Raw genomic sequence first — 20,809 nt, 5'->3', positions numbered from 1 at the left:
TCCAAACACTGGAAGCAGGGATATGAAGAAGACTGCTGAAGGAGATGGAAGAGAACTACAAATGGATGTGGAGGATGAGGTGTATGGAAAGCCCTGGACTACAACAGAGCAAATAGTAAATCGATCTCTAATACTGGATTGCAATATTGAAGGTTACCACTATCATTTTGGGTGAAAATGATTAAACGTATTGCTCCTTCCTTTGATACCCTCATGTTGGATAGCTATTAATTAAGGATGCCAAATTAGGGCATTGCCTACCTAAGACGATCCCACCTAAAGGGATCAAATTAGGCAGCTGTGTAGCAGATAGAATTATGTGAATGATGGAAAAAGAAATGAATGCACTAATCCAAGCACCATCGCCACAACAGTGCACCTGGCTGTATCTCCCATAATTATTCTCTCCAGATCAATGTTAAAACAAGCGATTACAGTGGGTAGTTGCTGGGGTTTTCCCTAAATCCAAACATGTATTCCTGACATTAAACCACTGATGTGGCCGATTAGATCCCCGGCTCCTGTGTCAGAGCAGTGAAAAAGTTTTTAACCCCTTAAGGACACATGACATGTGTGACATGGCATGATTCCCTTTTATTCCAGAGGTTTGGTCCTTAAGGGGTTAAAGTGACCTTTTTCTCTGGGTTACTGCCACTAGAGGTGTTACTAGGCACCAATGTACACACTGCCCTTTCTTTGAAACTTTAAAAAGCCTGCAGGGATTGAATATAGACACTACAACCACTCCATTAGGCTGCATCAGTTCTGGTGACTGTAGTGTCCATTTAAGCCAATCAGGTAATCTAAGAAAGTACTCTGTGGGTTGTGAACAGTAATTCAAAGATTGTGTGACTTTGTAATGACAGATATTCCATATATTTCAATGTACACTTTCCAGCTGCCTGGAGCAGTACAGTATATTCCCTAATGCACCCCTCAGTTAGAGTGGTCTTTAACCTGAGTGTGACGAGACCAATCTCGCCACTGTGCATTGGAGGAGCCTGGTTGCCCGCCTGCTGCCTTTAGACTATGGCCCCATGTTGAAACGCTTGATTTTCCCCTGAAAAGACACGAAAGCCGGGTCATTCGGTGCTTGCCCTGTTTGAGCGGTGATACCCCAGATAGCTATGCCATCGAGCCCATTCGTATAATGAAAGACTACTATGTGAAAGACTTTGGCTCCATGGCAATTGAACTGTATTTCTCTGCCTGTAATAATTACATTACCCATTGTGTAAGGTAATTGTATCACAGGCAGAGGGGAAGATTTTGTGTGGGAGTGTCTGAGTGTATTGCACGTGTTTATTGGTTGTTTTCCAAAACCCTATGGGTGGTACTAATGTGTATATAAGAACAATAAACCCACAGCTCTGTCTGTTCCTGCTTGACCCGCAACACGGAGCCTTGTCTCATTCGTGGGGGGGATTTATTGTATGCTGTTCCAGTTTGACTGCTAGGAGTGTAAACCTATTAGTATGGTTTTTCCTATTCAGCTGTTGTGGCGAAACCAGCTTCGCCACTGTGAACTGGAGAGGCCTGGCTGCTGGCCTCCTGCCCGCTGACTATGGCCCCTGGACGTGTTGCACTTTAGAAACTATATTTGGGCATGTAACAATTTTATCGTGCGACTGCTGGCCCTTTAAGTACAGTGAATGGTATTTTATTGTACTGCTGCTGGCCCTTTAAGAACTGTCTGGGGACCTATTGAGACTTTGGGTAACAATACCTTTTAAGACTATGGCCCCTGAAAGCGTATGGACTTTTATTGGTGTGTATGGCCCTTTAAGAACCGTCTGGGGACATATTGTGACTTTGGTGAACAATGCCCCTTTAAGACTATGTCCCCAGACCTGTAAAATAACTTGCCCCTGGCTTTCCCCCACTTGGTTCAGTAAATAGGGCTTACTGAACCAAGTACCACACAGGCGGACCACCCAGAAGCTAAAGTGTGCAGGCAATTTACCTCCCAGGCTGTGAGGTTACTGCCGGTCAATTGCACGTGGCGGCGGCCATCTTGGTTTCCTCGAATGCGGTCAGCGGTGTATGCTAAATATTCTGTGGAACTGAAATCGGCTACACATTTTGCCGAACACCGCTGTCCCTTACCTTCTCCCATACGGAACTTGCAGCTCCAGAGACTAAGTCCCGTTCGAAATGGGACTTAGTTGTTTTTTCGGCATGAAATTGACCGACCGCACAGCCCAAATCTATGGAACTGTTTTGGGCAGGAAATTGTGCTTGCGGTCGGTCATAAAGTACTTCCAGCTAACTTTTGATCCACTGGAGGGATTTGGCTGATTTTTGGAAGGGTTTATGTTTGATGTATGCTGAGTCTGAATATGCAACTTTTATTGAAATTGAATGTATGGTTTTAAAGTTACAGTGTGTGTGTAAAAACTGTATTTTTATTGTATGTAATAATTGGTTTAACTGTTTATCTGAGGGGAGGAAATGTGTGGGAGGTACATCCCTGTGATTGGTTAATTTCATCCTCCCCCTGGGAGTGTCCTGTATGTACTTGTTTGTAATAAAAGCCAGACTGGGTGTCCCAGTCCTCAGTTCTTGCTTAACCCTCAAAGCGATGTGTCGTCTCGGTCTTTGGGGGAATGGGATTGTATGCTGACTGCCAAGAGTGTAAGCCGATGTCTGCTTTTCTTGTTCAGCTGTTCCAGTGTTCGTGTGGTTCCAGTCGGGAGAATGGTGTTTGCAGTAGCTGCCTGTGCATCTGGAAAGGGGATTATCGCCTAAACTGGGTTTTATCCTCTTGTAAGTGAAACGGTCCGTTACAGCTGTTTACAACATTCGTATGTTTGAGAGCATTCATATGCTTCTCCAGTTCGGTGGATTGGTGTCTACAGTAACTGTGCCTGTGTCTTTGGATGGGAAGATCTACTAAACGGCGGTTTAACCCTTTTATGCCTGGGGATGCCGTTACACTGAGTTATAGTGCAGCTTACCTATGGTCCACTCTGCCGAGTGCAGGCCATTCATCATGATCATTTATCTCTTCATTTAGTGAAGCCCGGCACTGCACTAAAGCTGAGAGGCTGTCTGATGCTCTTGGCCAATAAGCTACCCTGCGTAGCAGAGCTTGGCACTCAGGAGCAAGTGGAAGCTCCTTAAAGGCTTGATAATGGTTTTAACACATATATTCCTGACCCTATAGTGTTAAAACCACCATCAACCACCCTGCCTCCCCTTACTTCCCTAAATGTAGTACGATCTTACTTGTATTTAAGTCTGCAGATTCTGCCCCTGACCTGTCTGCTTGGCTGACATGATCAGAAGTGATTCTTTGAGCCAATTAAAATGTTTCCCAATAGGATTGCATTAGATTGTCAAGGAGGCAGATCAGGGGCAGAGCCAGCACAAGTCAAACACATCCCTGGCCAATCAGCATCTCTTCATAGAGATACATTGAATTAATGCATCTGTGTGAAGAAAGTTCAGTGTCTGCATGCAGAGGGTGGAGACACTGAATGTCAGTCTCACTGCAGCATTTCCCCAGGAAGCACCTCTAGCAGCCATCTGAGGAGTGGTCAGTGGAGGTATCACTAAGCTGTAATGTAAACCCTGCATTTTCTCTGAAACAAACATTTACTGCAAATAGCCTGAAGGTTATGATTCTACTCACCATAACAAATGCAATAAGCTGTAGTTGTTCTGGTGACTATAGTGTCCCTATAGCGCTTCTGACCCCCCAGTCGCCGTGACTTAATTGGGATCCTGGAACCTCTCCCTCCTGGAGCAGGCTAGGGGACTTGCTCTATCCACTCCCAGGGAATGGATGAAACACAGTCCTGGGAGCTGGAGTCCTTACAAGGACTTTCCCGCTGGAACTAGCAGGAACAGTGATTAGCCCTTTCCCCTCCCAGTAACCCGACGACACACATTTCTGGGAGTACAAGCTGGAATGCTTTAATCTGGCAGGAGGGCCTGCTTTTATACAATAGCCCGTACAAGTAGAATCCTCTGTCTCTGAGAGATAATTACCTGAGCAGACACTTATAATTTAATTAGGGACAGAAAATATAACAATTTACAAAACACCCCAAAATACGCAAGAGACCCCACAAAAGTCACACCCCCTGATAGCCCCGATCTGGGTGACCAACATATCCAAAATTCACCCAAATTGGTTAAGGGGTTCGGGTTTTCCATGTAAGTCCCGTTTTTGACCGACCGCACATGTGGCTTAAGCCCCAAATAGTTCCATGAAATCAGTGCTAGCGGTCAGTCAACTTCGGTAACATAAAACGAATAAAATACCGAACGTAGTCTCTATATTTAAACCGTGGAGCTTGTTTCCCTCATCCAGACTAACGATTCCACCAAACAGTGTTCTTCTAGGATCTACAGAACCGAACGCAGGCGATGCTGGCAGTCCAGCGATGTTCAGTAGTTTGTATCTGATTTTAGTTCCATGAACTCGATGACCAAACACCGCTGCCTGCGTTCATGCGAACAAGCTGCCCGCCACCTCGTGGTCGTTCATACGAATTGCGGCCACCCAGACAAACAATTAGAACGCTGAGGTGATAACCGTTCCAAGGTTTTATTAGGGGTTAACAAGCTCCCGGTGATCCTTGGTTCGATGCGGTTGTTTGGTTCCCGAACTGTATAGGAAAATTACACGAACCAAGCCATTCAAACTGTCTTTTACAGGTTTCCCCTGCAGGGCCCCTAGTCTTGTGGCAAACTCACATGGGAAGATGAGTTTGTCACAAATCTTCCCCCTCCTGAGGAGACTATCCAGACCCCAGACCTCCAATCCGTCTGGGTCTGTGATAGTCTGGTCACCTTATCCAAAAGGTGCAGTTGTCCACAAGCTTTCATTTGTACATCCAGGGTCCTGCTGGGAAATAACCCGCCTGCTCTCTGCTCCATGTGGACCATGTTGTCTCTGGGGACGGAGGGCGCAATTCCCCGCTCTAGGGGGTACCTCCTGCCGCTAGGGGGAGAGACCAGTTGTCTCTTCCCCCTTTAAATGAAACTGCCGCTAGGGAGTGGGACCGGTTTTCTCCACTCCCTGTAACGCTGCCCCGTGCTGGGTAGTGGGACCGACCATCTCTACTCCCAGTGATGCTTGCTGCAGCTGGGATGAGAGACCGGCAATCTCCTCTCCCGGGACCTCACTTATGGAGACACCCGTGCTTGGTGGGCAGAGCGCAGCGGCGCTCTTCCCGGGTGCCAGCGTTTCTGCTGGGGTGGCCTATGAGTAGTCAGGCTCCGGAACAACGGGACAGGTAGGGCAGAGGCCAGCTGCGCTCTGCCCTGATGCCAGCTCTTCCGCTGGGAGGGTGGCAGTGGAGACCGTCGTTCCATCCATTACCCCCCAGGACCCGGTTGGGAATCTGCTCCTGGGAAGAGGGATCCATCCTCTCTCTGGTATTCCCGCTGTACCTGGGGAGGGATGACACCCTCTTCTCCCAGGCTCCCACCCTGACCTTGAGGAGGTTAGAAGACAGTGTTTTTTTTTTTTTGTTGTTTTTTTTTTTTTTTTTAAACTAACAATGTTTTTTTTTTCCAACGTCAAAAATACAATTCTTAATAGGACACTATAGTCACCACAACCACTACAGATTAATGTAGTGGTTCTGGTGTTTATAGCCTGTCTCTGCAGGCTTTTCATTGTAAACGCTGGATTGTCAGAGAAAAGGCAATGTTAACATTGCTGCCTAGTAACACCTCTTGTGGCTGTCACTGAGACAGTTACTTGAGGTGCTTCCTAGTTTGGTGCAGTACAGTGTGCAGCACCAACGATCAGTGGTGACATGCTCGAATGTAGTTGCTGAAGGTTCCCCATAGGTTTGCATTGATTCAATGCATCTCTGAGGAGATGCTGTTTGGTGAAGCAGTGTTTTGCTGTGCATGCGCGCATGGGCGTAGGAACCCCCCAAAAATCTGTGGGGGATAGCATTTTTACTCGCCGTATATTCTTATTCCGTAAACTAGGAGTTGTTTATCCCATTGTACAGCGCTACGGAATTTGCAGTCGCTATATAAATGATTAAATAATAACATTAAAGGGTCACTACAGGGAAGGGGTTTTACTTACCCGGATACAGCGCTGGGATCCTCCTGATGCTGCGCCCCCTATTTTGTCAAAATGACGAAATAGGAGGGTGCGAGCAGGGAGCAATAAACGCTTTTATTCAGAAGCGTCATTGCTCTCTGGTGCGCATGCGCAGCTTTGCCGCACATGCGCAGATACTTCATAGGGCGGCATTCATGTCTCGATTAAGAAGCACCTCTAGTGGCCATCTGAGTGTCCACTAGAGGTATTCCTCAGCAGTAATGTGCTTACATTAAAAAGCCTGCAAAGACAGGCTATAGACACCAGAACTACTACTACGTTTAGCTGTTGTGGTTCTGGTGACTATAGTGTCCCTTGAATATAGAGAGGAAAAAAGAATCATCACAAATGTAAGAAATAAAATGTCTGTATCATTATTCTAAAAATTCTTTAAAAAAAAAAATAAAAAAATATGCACGTTCCTAGCTTAATTTTTAGCACGACATATGACACAAACATTTTGTACTTTGCAGATTACTTTTTATATTTTTTATACATATACAGATTGTGTAATACTGCCCCTGACTTAGGGTGACCACATTTCCTAACTGCCATTCAGTGACACTGTCAGAAATGCATTCCATACATTTTACTACCCGTCTCTAACCCTTCCATTTATATTAGAACCCCACCTACCCCTTCCATGAATATTAGAACCACCCCTACCCCTCCCATGAATATTAGAACCACCCCTACCCCTCCCATGCACAAAAGAACCCCACCTACCCCTTCTACGCATATTAACCCCCTACCCCTTCTACGCATATTAAACCCCTACCCCTTCCATGCATATTAGTACCCCCTAACCCCTTCCATGCATATTAGAACCCACCCTACCCCTTCCATTCATATTAGTACTCCCCTAACCCCATCCAATAATTTTTCTACCTCCCCCCTCCTCCCATCCATATTAGTAGCCCCCCCTAAACCCTTCCAATTATTTTTCTACCTACCCCTCTCCCCCTATCCTTATTAGTACTCCCCTAACCCCTTCCAATAATTTTTCTACCTCCTCCCAACCATATTAGTAGCCCCCCTAAACCCTTCCAATTATTTTTCTACCATTGTCCCCCCTTTTACCTGACATAGCGGGGTGCCCACTGGACGTCCGGCAGGCGCAGTGTCATACTGAGTGCCAGGTAGTCACGTGACACTCGGCCAGGGCCGGTGCAAGGATTTTTGCCGACCTAGGCAAAAGTAAAGTTTGCCGCCCCCCCATGTGACATCACAATGCCCCACCCATATGATCTGCCATGTTAACTAACGCCAGTGCTGGAGTGCCGCCGTGTTTACATAAGGCCTGCAGGGACAGGCTATAGACACCAGAACCACTACATTAAGCTGCAGTGGTTCTGGGGACTATAGTGTTTCTTTAATGTGAGGTAAATTAGAGATTAGTGCCACGAATAATATGCTAGATTGCCTACTTACAACCAGATGAGGTTGTAAGTAGGCAAGTCTGGCTCCACTGGTCTGGTGTAGAACAGGCTCTCTGGAGGCTGTTTGTAACTGTGGTCACAAAAATCAATGTTCTGGGAGAACGGGAAGCAGCTCCATTTTTTGGGGGCCCTTTACACAGCTCAAGGTCTGGGTCCCAGGGTCCACCTTCATGTTCCACCAATCAGTTTGTTCACAGGGGTGTGTGTGTGTGGGGGGGGGAGAAATGTCCTGATGTGTGTAAGGAATGCATTGTGTGAATCTGTGTTTGTATGTGTAAGGGCTGCAAGGTGTGTTTCTGTGTATGTACGGGATGCAGTGTGTGCGTGTGTAAGGGGTGCATTGAGTGTGTGTAAGGAATGCATTGTGTGTTTCTGTGTGTGTAAGGAATGCATTGTGTGTAAGGGGTGCATTGCTTGTGTGTGTGTCTAATTCATTGTGTGTGTGTGTGTGTGATGGATGTCAATCTCTCCTCCCTCCCTTGTCACTCTCTTCTCCCTCCCTTGTCACTCTCTTCTCCCCCCTCTCCCTCCCTTGTCACTCTCTTCTCCCCCCTCTCCCTCCCTTGTCACTCTCTTCTCCCCCTTCTCCCTCCCTTGTCACTCTCTTCTCCCTCGTCACTCTCTTCTCCCCCCCTCCCTCCCTTGTCACATTCTTCTCCCCCCTCCCTTGTCACATTCTTCTCCCCCCTCCCTTGTCACATTCTTCTCCCCCCCTCCCTTGTCACATTCTTCTCCCCCCCTCCCTTGTCACATTCTTCTCCCCCCCTCCCTTGTCACATTCTTCTCTCTCCCCTCCCTCCCTTGTCACTCTCTTCTCCCCCCTCCCTCCCTTGTCACATTCTTCTCCCCCATCCCTTGTCACTCTCTTCTTCCCCCCTCCTTGTCACTCTCCCACCCCCATCCCTGTCAATTTCTTTCTCCCACCCCCTGTCAATTTCTTTCTCCCACCCCCTGTCAATTTCTTTCTCCCACCCCCTGTCAAATTCTTTCTCCCACCCCCTGTCAATTTCTTTCTCCCACCCCCTGTCAATTTCTTTCTCCCACCCTTCAATTTCTTCCTCCCCTCCCTTCAATTTCTTCCTCCCCCCCTTCAATTTCTCCCCCGCCCTCCCTCCCCCCCTGTCAATTTCTTCCTCCCCCCCCATCAATTTATCCCCCCACCCTCCCCTACCTCTGTTGTAGCGTGGCCGAGCCCTGTATGGTCCGCGGGTACAGGGAGATTTTGTTTCTTGTACCTGGTCGGACTAACACTCAGTGTGCACTTCCTGTTAGTCCGGCCGGGTACCGGAGACAGATGCTCCCTGTACCTGCGGACCATACAGGGCTCGGCCACGCTACAGTGAGGGAGTGACAGGAGGGAGCGCTGAGCACTTCTCTCCGGTCAGCCCCTCTCCTCATGCTGCGCCCGGGCGGTGCGCTCTCATGGACGCACCAGCCCGGGCATAGCTGCAGCCGCCTGAGGCTCTCTGCAGAGCGCTCGGGCGGCTGCACAATGAGGGGGGCTGGGGGGGGATTTCCCTATAACCTGTCCCCCCCCTGCATGATTTGCTGGGGGGATGCGTCCCCCCCATCCCCCCCGGTTCCTACGCCCATGCATGCGCTATTGTCTCGCATTGGATTGGATAAGATCATCAAATTTGATTATTTCAGCCATTGAGGCATGACCATCCATTGCGAGGGGAAACAAGGTGAGTAAATACACCTTTCTCATGCAATCAGAGGGAGGCAAATCACCTAAACAGATACACTCACTGACAGAAACACACGCACACTCACAGAGAGACACACACTGACTGACAGTCACACACACTCGCACCTATTCCCATGTGCTCACAAAATATATATATATTATTTTTTTTACTTTAATGTATGTCCATCCAGCTTACATACTTTTAGGAGAGCTATAGTGGATGATTTCCGTGGGGACAAAATTACCAATTACCGTACCAATTTTAGACAAGGGATGTGTCTGATCTCAATTTTTCTCATTTCCCATCTGATTATTTATTTATTTTTTTGTAGGTGTGGAAATATTTAAAAGGGCAAAAGGAAACTTACAAGAACTCGAAGATGGAGAGTCACCACCCCCTCATCTCATTGGGTGAGACGATCTTCAATGAGCATTGTGTTTGGTTATAGAGAAGATCTCATATTCACTTATATCATCAAACACCCGGTACCCATTATTTACTGATCTATACAGTGATAACACAAGTTACACAAATAAAATAATGTGTCTATTATCTTTGATTTGGTTTACAGATTAGAGATGATGTTATACAAGTCACATGTGATGGCCACTGATTTTTCACAAGGCCCATCCTTTAGTAAGGTTGTTCTATGATGTCACAAGGAATCCTGATGGCAAGTGACTAACTACCAGTTCAGTTCTAGGGTATTTTTCATGGTTAGATGCTGCACGGTTCGGGAAAGTGGAGGTCTACTGAACAAGAAGCCATTCTGGTTCATCCAGCTTCTAGAATGTGTTCTGCACGTTAGATAGAAACGCACCTCACTAATCAATGACTGATTACCACTGCAATAAGTAAGTAGTAAAATAGTATTAATAAATTGCTGGAGGATGCTAAACCAAACTAGGAAATACACATAAATGCACCTTTTGTAACTATATACTAATTATTACTGCTCTGCTAAATCGCAGGTTAAGCAAGTTGGAAACAAAGTTAACACCTAAATTACATAGATATAGATGTTACTACAAATATAGCAGGCAGCAAACTGCAGGAGCGAACTAGAAGCTGTAGCCGACTAAACAAACTTAGTGTATGCAAACTTAGGAACAAAGATCAGCGGGTTATGTAACCAGTAGGTCGGGCCGGTGCAAGGATTTTTGCCGCCCTAGGCAAAAGTAAAGTTTGCCGCCCTCCCACCCATATGATCTGCCATGTTAACTAACGCCAGTGCTGCAGTGCCGCCCTGTTTACATTAAAAGGCCTGCAGGGACAGGCTATAGACACCATAACCACTACATTAAGCTGCAGTGGTTCTGGGGACTATAGTGTTTCTTTAATGTGAGGTAAATTAGAGATTAGTGCCACAAATAATATACTAGATTGCTTACTTACAACCAGATGAGGATGATGATGGGCTCTAGCTGCAGTCTGGCTCCACTGGTCTGGTGTAGAACAGGCTCTCTGGAGGCTGTTTGTAACTGTGGTCACAAAAATCAATGTTCTGGGAGAACGGGAAGCAGCTCCATTTTTTGGGGGGCCCTTTACACAGCTCAGGGTCCACCTTCATGTTCCACCAATGAGTGTGTGCACAGGGGGTGGAGTGTGTAAGGGATGTCCTGATATGTGTGTAAGGAATGCATTGTGTGAATCTGTGTTTGTATGTGTAAGGGCTGCAAGGTGTGTTTCTGTGAATGTACGGGATGCAGTGTGTGTGTGTGTGTGTGTGTAAGGAATGCATTGTGTGTTTCTGTGTGTGTAAGGAATGCATTGTGTGAATCTGTGTTTGTATGTGTAAGGGCTGCAAGGTGTGTTTCAGTGTATGTACGGGATGCAGTGTGTGCGTCTGTAAGGGGTGCATTGAGTGTGTGTAAGGAATGCATTGTGTGTTTCTGTGTGTGTAAGGGATGCATTGTGTGCAAGGGTTGCATTGCTTGTGTGTGTGTCTGTGTGTGTGTGTGTGTGATGGATGTCAATCTCTCGTCCCTCCCTTGTCCCTCTCTTCTCCCCCCTCCCTTGTCACTCTCTTCTCCCCCCTCCCTTGTCACTCTCTTCTCCACCCTTCCCTTGTCACTCTCTTCTCCACCCTTCCCTTGTCACTCTCTTCTCCACCCTTCCCTTGTCACTCTCTTCTCCACCCTTCCCTTGTCACTCTCTTCTCCACCCTTCCCTTGTCACTCTCTTCTCCACCCTTCCCTTGTCACTCTCTTCTCCACCCGTCCCTTGTCACTCTCTTCTCCACCCGTCCCTTGTCACTCTCTTCTCCACCCTTCCCTTGTCACTCTCTTCTCCACCCTTCCCTTGTCACTCTCTTCTCCACCCTTCCCTTGTCACTCTCTTCTCCACCCTTCCCTTGTCACTCTCTTCTCCACCCTTCCCTTGTCACTCTCTTCTCCACCCTTCCCTTGTCACTCTCTTCTCCACCCTTCCCTTGTCACTCTCTTCTCCACCCTTCCCTTGTCACTCTCTTCTCCACCCTTCCCTTGTCACTCTCTTCTCCACCCTTCCCTTGCCACTCTCTTCTCCACCCTTCCCTTGCCACTCTCTTCTCCACCCTTCCCTTGCCACTCTCTTCTCCACCCTTCCCTTGCCACTCTCTTCTCCACCCTTCCCTTGCCACTCTCTTCTCCACCCTTCCCTTGCCACTCTCTTCTCCACCCTTCCCTTGCCACTCTCTTCTCCACCCTTCCCTTGCCACTCTCTTCTCCACCCTTCCCTTGCCACTCTCTTCTCCACCCTTCCCTTGCCACTCTCTTCTCCACCCTTCCCTTGCCACTCTCTTCTCCACCCTTCCCTTGTCACTCTCTTCTCCACCCTTCCCTTGTCACTCTCTTCTCCACCCTTCCCTTGTCACTCTCTTCTCCACCCGTCCCTTGTCACTCTCTTCTCCACCCGTCCCTTGTCACTCTCTTCTCCACCCTTCCCTTGTCACTCTCTTCTCCACCCTTCCCTTGTCACTCTCTTCTCCACCCTTCCCTTGTCACTCTCTTCTCCACCCTTCCCTTGTCACTCTCTTCTCCACCCTTCCCTTGTCACTCTCTTCTCCACCCTTCCCTTGTCACTCTCTTCTCCACCCTTCCCTTGTCACTCTCTTCTCCACCCTTCCCTTGTCACTCTCTTCTCCACCCTTCCCTTGTCACTCTCTTCTCCACCCTTCCCTTGCCACTCTCTTCTCCACCCTTCCCTTGCCACTCTCTTCTCCACCCTTCCCTTGCCACTCTCTTCTCCACCCTTCCCTTGCCACTCTCTTCTCCACCCTTCCCTTGCCACTCTCTTCTCCACCCTTCCCTTGCCACTCTCTTCTCCACCCTTCCCTTGCCACTCTCTTCTCCACCCTTCCCTTGCCACTCTCTTCTCCACCCTTCCCTTGCCACTCTCTTCTCCACCCTTCCCTTGCCACTCTCTTCTCCACCCTTCCCTTGCCACTCTCTTCTCCACCCTTCCCTTGTCACTCTCTTCTCCACCCTTCCCTTGTCACTCTCTTCTCCACCCTTCCCTTGTCACTCTCTTCTCCACCCTTCCCTTGTCACTCTCTTCTCCACCCTTCCCTTGTCACTCTCTTCTCCACCCTTCCCTTGTCACTCTCTTCTCCACCCTTCCCTTGTCACTCTCTTCTCCACCCTTCCCTTGTCACTCTCTTCTCCACCCTTCCCTTGTCACTCTCTTCTCCACCCTTCCCTTGTCACTCTCTTCTCCACCCTTCCCTTGTCACTCTCATCCCCCCTCCCTCCCCATGTATGTAGCTACTTGTAAGGAGGTAACCATGTGATATCCCTCATACTGATATGTTCTGGACAAAGTCTGGTCACAGACGAAACGCGTACACCATGAGAACTTTGTCCTATTTGTGTGCCATCATTTGGAGCACTTTTCGTCCGACTATTTACCACTGTGCAGCAACCTTAAGAGGACTTGCAGCCAATCGCTCATTACAGCAACACATTTCAGCTGTATTTATAACTGTTGGGTAGTTTTCCATGTTGTGTGCAGCCATGAAAAAGACCTGACAGGTCTAGTTTCTCTTCCTCTGTTGGTCATTCTGGATTCGGTGTGCTTTCTAGCGCACAAACACTGTATCTACAGTGAACACATCCCTCAGAGTTACAGTGGATAAGCCACTAATAGGTTTTATGTTCACCTTTACATATTTTTAATACAGTGTTTTTAATTCAACATTAATACTATATTATTGGTGTTGGTTTTTTTGGGGCGGAGGGGGGTGGAGGGGAGGGGGAATTTTTTTTTTTTTTTTTTTTTTTTTTAAATTCTTTATTTTTGGTGCATTTTGCGTATAACATAGCATGATATACATAGTTGCCATTGCTTTGTAGTCAGAGTGTAACAGTTATACATCAGGTATGGCATTCAATATGTTTGCACATTTTGTGAGATGGTGGACTGTGTGGTTATAACGAGGTGACCTAGTTGTTTGTATAGTACCGCCATGTCCTGTGTGGTTCTATTTGGAGCTCGGATAAGCTAGTCTATAGTCGCTAGGTATAGTAATGTTGTGTATGTCATGGAGGTGTTGCTCCAATATGTTACAGCGGTGTAAGCTACGTGTCCGTGGAGCAAGTAATAAGTCGTGCTGCTTGGCTATGATAGCGTGGGGATGTTGGTTACCATGTGGGGCTTGTCTAGTGCTACAGTGGTCTAATGTCACATGGTGTCCCTCCGACATCCTTCTAGTGTCTACCCCTTTTCCCTGGGGGGGGGGGGGGGGTGTGTTGCTGTGTGAGCAATCTGTGGGTTCGTTTTATGCCTGACGTGTATATCAAAGGCCTAGGGCCTTAAAGATTTCGTCGCCTCTCTCGTGTGTTTGCGTGAGTATGGTGAACCAGCAAGTGAGTTGCTTCGCTATTAGTTTGCCACAAAAAGTAAAAATAATAAGAAATAAATCATACATATCAACTTTAACAAATAACGGCTTTGGAGGGGCCATTAGTTCCAGCAACAGCTGAATGGTGTCCCTTCTTTCCCTCTTGGGGGATATAAGACTGTGAATGTCCCATTCAAGTGGTGGGGTTCGTGTTCCGTCTCAGTTCCTGCGTAGATGTTTCAGATCGGGAGCCTAGTGTTCCGAGTGTGCGGGTTCCGTTGGTGGATAGGCCCAACGTAGTTAGCAGTGCAGGAGCATCCGTCGGGGCTGTGGCCTTATAGGATTGCCCGTCCTTCGTGACCCACAGGGTGTTTGGGGTAGCCCATCTATAGGTTACGTTTTCCGCCTGTAATGTCCTCGTGAGAGGTTGCATGCTCCTACGCCACTGCAGGGTGGCCCTGCTTAAATCTTGAAAAAAGGATATGTGGCCGTTTTCAAAATTGTACGGGGCTTTTCCCTGTAACGCTGCTGTTAGCCCTAGTTTATCGGCTACCGTTTGGCATCTGAGGATTATGTCCCTGGGTGCTGCAGTTGGGGCCCTGGGGGATTTGGCTATTCTATATACCCCATCAAACGTAAAGTACTTAGCTCGTTTTGCAGGCATGAGATTTTCCACCAGCCTCCTCACATATTGCGGCAGGTCCTCCAAGGGGATGGTTTCTGGGACTCCCCTTATCTTTATGTTCTTCCTCCTGCCTCTGTCATCTAGGGTGCTCACTTGTCTGTTGGTGTCAAGTTGGACCTTTTGCAACTGGTGTACCTTGTCGCTCAGTGTCTGGAAGTCCTGTTTCAGGGCTGCAACATCTGTTTCAGTGGCTTGGGTGCGCGCTGTAACAGCTTGTACCTCTGTGGTCAGTTTTGCCAGATCAGCTTCCCACATTTTCTTGAGGTTTGATTGGAGGCTCAAGAGCATCTCCTGTATATCCTGTTTTGTGGCAGTGGACAAGTGTCTAGGTGTGCTGGCTGTGTCCTGGGTGGCCTGGTGTGGGCTCTGGGGTGAGTACTCACTTTCAGACTGTTGTGGTGTGGGGTCTCTCGTGGGAGAGGGTTCCTGTGAGTCTCTTGATGGTGTTGAGGCTGACCACATCTGGCCTATGTCGCGCTGTGTTTTTGCTGTGGTCGCGGGCGTTTTTTGGGATTTTCTCCCCATTTCTCCGTCTGCCTGGTATAGTGGTAGCAGGTCTGACAGGTCCGGGTCTCCCCAGAGAAAGTGTTCCCCAGCCGTTGCGTGCGTCCGGCCGGCCGCGCGGTAGGCCCCAAAGCCTCGTTTGCGTTTTTTCTTGCCCGGCGTCGAAAAGAAAGGCATCGGCCGCTTCCGGACGGTGCCCTGAATGCAGCACCGGTGTCTAGAGGTTTGTGGCTCGCGGGATGCTGGCGATATTCCGCGTTATCGGCTGGTGCACACAGGAGCTGTAGGAAATGGCGACCGCTCCTGTGCGCTGCTTGGCTCCGCCCCCGAGGGGAGGGGGAATTGTACAAGGAAAACACATATCATATACAGACTCTCTTAGAGTACAATTGTCTTGCACCCTCTATTTAGTATATTGTTACTTTTTCAGTTTTTTTGGCTCTCGTTAGAGTTGTTTATACCTTATTCAATACACACTCCCATGATTGATTTGTGAAACATACATGTTTTTGTGCCATAATTGGCAATATAACTTTGTTAGACAATGCCGTAGCCTCACTCCACAGCTCCGTTCCAACTTTATCCCAAGAACTATAAACCGGAAATGGAATGGTCACCCCCTCTTCACTCAAGGCTAGAACAGGGCAGATGATCCTGCATTCACCACAATAACCGCACAGATTTCTTTAATTCTCTGATAGGAGTCCCACAGATGTGTTATTAGAGGGGAGTTAATCAAATAGAGGGCACACTTACAGTATAGAGATCTTTTCACACTGAACTGCTCCAATCTGAGATTATGACTTTTGAACTCTCTGATAAGCATTCTAACTCTGATCCTGGTGCGCTTGCATTGTTGCATTCTCTATAAGAACATTGTAATGCCCAATGTGAAGTCTTTGAAGAATCGCCACAAGGAAATGTCTCTAGTGACTGTGTCATTGTAGGTCTGACTAGAGGAAACCTTATTGACAAATGTAAACATTGCTGCTTCTCATCAGTGATAGTATTTACGTTTGTCACAAAGGGACAGGGTCTACGTACCAAAACCACAACATTAAGAAACCCTTTAGGTATGCTTTTCTTTAAACTTTGTCTAAGATTTTGTATTCCTACATAATGTCATTATTGCTTATCACTGACAATTTCATTGTGATGCATTATAACTTCTCAGTCATATATATATATATATCTAATAATAAAAAGAAAGCAAACTTTGTTGACAAAACGGGGATAGAGATCTTTGCATAAGCAATAACCTAGAACTTTTATCATCTTAGAATGTCCGTTAAGAAAATGGTCTTAATTTTTTTCTAATTTTGAGTATTTTCTTTCCAGTAGATGGTTCCGTAAATAGAAATGAAACCAGTGAATATTACACTCCAGCTTCTTCCCTCGATTATATAACTGAAGATAATAAAATCACAATAAATCAAAATATAAACTATGTGATCGATACTACACCATCCAGTAAGTCTTTGAGTCATGAAGCCACAGAATCAGAGGTTAAACATATTCGAGGGATTAATACTGCCATGGAACTTATACAGATGGAATATCCATCTTCTGATATGAAGGAGGAATCCAACTCGTGCGAGGAAGGAAATCTGCCAGACACAGACAATTATGCACCCACAGAATGTACAAAGATAGAATATACTTCTACTCGTATCAAGGAGGAATTAGACTTGTGGGAAGAAGCAAATATCACAGACAATTATGCTCCTACAGAAGATGCACAGATCGAATATCCATCGACTTATATTAAGGAGGAATCCAACTCATGGGAAGAAGTTAATCTCACAGACACTTATACACCCACAGAAGATGCAAAGATCGAATATCCATCTACTCATATTAAGGAGGAATCAGACTCATGGGAAGAAGTTAATCTCACAGACACAGATGTTTATACACCCACAGAATATCCATCTACTCATATTAAGGAGGAATCCAACTCATGGGAAGGTAGAAATCTTGTTGAAGCTTCCATTTATCCAATCAACGGAGATATACAAATGAACTATACAACAAAGTTTGAATCCGCATCAAATGAAAAACAAACTCTTATAAACACTGATACTTATATGTGTATAGACCATACAGAGACAGAATATCTACCCGACCATATTAAGGTAGTATCAGCCTCGTGGGAATCCAGTGCCGCTGTTTATACACCCACAGGAGATAAACACATGGACTATACATTTAATTCTGAAACTGCATCACACAAACAAGGAGACACTGACATTAATGCACCCACAGAACATTCACAGACAGAATATCCATCTACTTATATTAAGGAGGAGTCAGACTCCTGTGAAGTTGGAAATCTCACCACTTTGGACCTTGTTACCCACACTTCTCATACTGGAATACAAAACACAGGGAATAGTAACTGCTTTGGTGATGCTAAGGTTTCATCCACCAATTCAAATCTTGCTAAGCATCAGAGTATCGACAAAGGAAATACATTGACCAGTACATATTACACTGGACATGAGTGTTATGTGCAGAAATCACATTTTATCAGAGGTAGTAGAGCCCCCAAAGGAGAGAAGAAGATCTCTTGTTCTGAATGTGGGAAATGTTTCTCTCAAACTTCAGATCTTAAGAAACATCTAAGGATTCACACAGGAGAGAAACCATTTTTATGTTCAGAATGTGGGAAATGTTTCGCTCAAACGTCAGAGCTTAAGTCACATCAGAGGGTTCACACAGGAGAGAAACCAATTTCTTGTTCTGAATGTGGGAAATGTTTTGCTCAAATGTCAGAGCTTAGGAAACATATGAGGTCTCACACAGGAGAGAAACCATTTCCATGTGGCGAATGTGGGAAATGTTTCACTGACCATTCAAATCTTAGAACACATCAGAAGACTCACACAGGAGAAAAACCATATTCTTGTTCTGCGTGTGGGAGATGCTTTGCTCACATGTCAAATCTTAAGATACATCAGAGGACTCACACTGGAGAAAAACCATTTTCTTGCTCTGAATGTGGGAAAAAGTTTGCTCAAATAGCAAATTACAAAAAACATATGAGGATTCACACAGGAGAGAAGCCATTTTCCTGTTCAGATTGTGGAAAATGTTTTAGTGACCCTTCTGCTCTTATGAGTCATCAAAAGATTCACACAGGAGAGAAACCATTTTCTTGTTCAGTATGTGGGAAATGTTTTTCGCACATGTCAAATCTTAAGGCACATCAAAGGATTCACACAGGAGAGAAACCATTTTCATGTTCAGTATGTGGGAAATGTTTTAGTCAAATGACAAATCTTCAGACACATCAGAAGATTCACACAGTAGAAAAATAATTTTCTAGTTCAGAATGCGGGAAATGTTCAACTGACCTTTGAATTCTTAACAATCATCAGAAGATTCACATGAGAGAGAGCATTTCATGTTCAGAATGTAGGAAATGGTTCAGTCAAATTACAAATGTTGAAACCGATCAAATGATTCACACAGAAGAAAACATTATTTTATTTAAATCAGCACGCAAAAACTTTGAAACAAATATTAAAACTAAATTAAAGTACCAAAGACTTTGAAAAGTGTGTAATACATGTCAATAGACTTGGTCAGATTGCATTATTGGCCACTCCTCTCAGCTAGGGGAATTTCCCAGCCTTCCTTCCCCCTTTACGGTGCAATATCAGTTCTAAACTAGTCCACTAATGACAGGAGGGCTTCACTGTGCCCCACCAGAAGAGAGAACACCAAAACCTGCTCTACGTTATCACACTGACCAGACTCCCTCTCTTCTCTCCCTGTCAGGATGCTCCAAGCTGATCAGATCTTCTAACTGCACGTGTGTAATCCTGTCAGGAATAAATATAGAGGGACACCTACTTTATATATGTACTCTTTCAGGTTAGAAAAAAAAAACACATTTAGCTGTTTGGAGCCTGCAGATTGAAGCCACTTTCTCAAACGTTAGACCAACCTGGACTCAATATAATTACATCTGGGTAGTTGAAACGTACGTCTTAAAATGTTATTTCGTAACGAAACGATCGAGGATAATAAATACTTTTGTTTATAATAATGTTGTCTAGTATGCTTTACAGTGGGTTTGTTGTCGGTTTAAACATCGTCCTCTATTTACACAGTTCACACTTCATAGCGCAGCATACTATACCCCCTCCAGTGCCTTTTTTAAAGCTTTCGCAAGTTGGTAACTGCTTTCCAAACACTTTGAGTCCAAGTTTCTTCTTTTATATAAAGCTTTCAAAGACTTGCAGAATATCTTCCACTTGGCTGCTTGTCGTCATCCGGATTCTGACAATTTCCTATTAGAGTTTCGTAACCAACAACAAAATAGAAGCATTGCTTCAACCTGGAATACAAATATGAAGCGCGATATCGGGCCTTATCCATAGCATTTCTTCATTCTAGAATTTCCATTATATTTTCTCTACCCGCTTTTAAGGTTGGGAAATGCTGCCATTGTCTCTTTTTCTTTCGAACACCGTGTTCCTTGTATTCTTCCATTACTCTCTCACTGTAGTGTTTCCTGTTCTGTTTTATGTGTACGTCAGTGATAGATCTTTTACTGTTTGGATTTTTATCAGAATAATATTTGTACCAATTTGTCTGCCCCTGATCCTGTGTTTCTCTTTTCTTAAACTAACTGCAATTTCTAATTTACTTCTTCTCGATTTGCTTTGTTCTGATAACTGGGATCTTCCCCTCGCATGTTTGCAATAACCAGAACAGAGACGGTGTCATGGATATTAGGGCAGTGGGTGTAAAAATTCCATCACAAACCTTGGCACTTTTTGCAAAAATGTACACGTATTGAGAAAAAAGAGCTTCACTTAAAGGGACACTATAGTCACCTGAACAACTACAGCTTAATGTAGTTGTTCAGGTGAGATCTATAGCTCCCCCGCAGGCACTGTATTTTCAGAGTCAAGTTTACCTATTGCAGTGGACACCCAAGTGAGCACTATTTGAAGGCAGGTAAAGCGGGTCACTACTAACAATCGCTACCTAAGAGCCAGAGGGATCCTCCTTTTCCAAGGCTGGAGGAGCCTCTGCTCACAGGCAGACTTAGCCGCGACCAGCCAGGAACTTCCCACTGTATTGATGAGTGGCCAACGCCCAGTCGAATCTGGATTGGACAATGCCTGGGGCTTGGCATCTCTGATCTGGCTGGACAGTTTCAGGCTGTTCACGGCTAAGTGTTGGTCTGTGACCAGAGGCTCAGTTGGAGTACGCACTTGGGGGATCAAGACCAATCCGGGAATGTATAATTCATCATTTGAGACTGCTTGGGCTATGTTGTTAAGTTGTAAAAGTACCAGCTTGTAAGTGCCCTGACCGCATGCCACTTGGAATTTTCGGCATGCTGACTCTGGTAGACCTAGCCATATGAAATAAAATAGTGGTCCAGGCAGGGTGATAGCCAAGATAGCAGTTTTACTGGAGCAAAAACAGCAAAGTTGCGACCCAATGGGTCTTTGTCAAGCTACCCCATTATTGCAACAATGATCATTAAATACAGTGCACAATTAACAAGGAGGTGTTAAAATTAAGTGAAACAACATTCAAATAATTAAAATCAATAAGGTGTCTGATAAAGAT

At 45.8% G+C, this 20,809-nt stretch overlaps 2 protein-coding genes across 2 annotated transcripts in view; both read left to right on the top strand.

Moving 5' to 3' along the window:
- Nucleotides 1–19,230, top strand: part of LOC134575151 (zinc finger protein 721-like) — a 254,227-nt gene extending 234,997 nt beyond the window's left edge. Inside the window, exon 7 of the mRNA XM_063434369.1 lies at nt 18,067–19,230. Within this exon, the coding sequence (XP_063290439.1) occupies nt 18,067–18,534 (468 nt within the window). The 3' untranslated portion in view covers nt 18,535–19,230. The remainder of the gene's footprint in view (nt 1–18,066) is intronic.
- The window catches only part of LOC134575270 (oocyte zinc finger protein XlCOF7.1-like), a 93,669-nt gene that overhangs the window by 43,426 nt on the left and 29,434 nt on the right, over nt 1–20,809 (top strand). The window lies entirely within an intron of this gene.

The sequence above is a fragment of the Pelobates fuscus genome, chromosome 10 (genome assembly GCF_036172605.1).
Source record: "Pelobates fuscus isolate aPelFus1 chromosome 10, aPelFus1.pri, whole genome shotgun sequence".
Lineage (NCBI taxonomy): Eukaryota > Metazoa > Chordata > Amphibia > Anura > Pelobatidae > Pelobates > Pelobates fuscus.
This window is presented reverse-complemented; position numbering and strand designations above follow the sequence as displayed.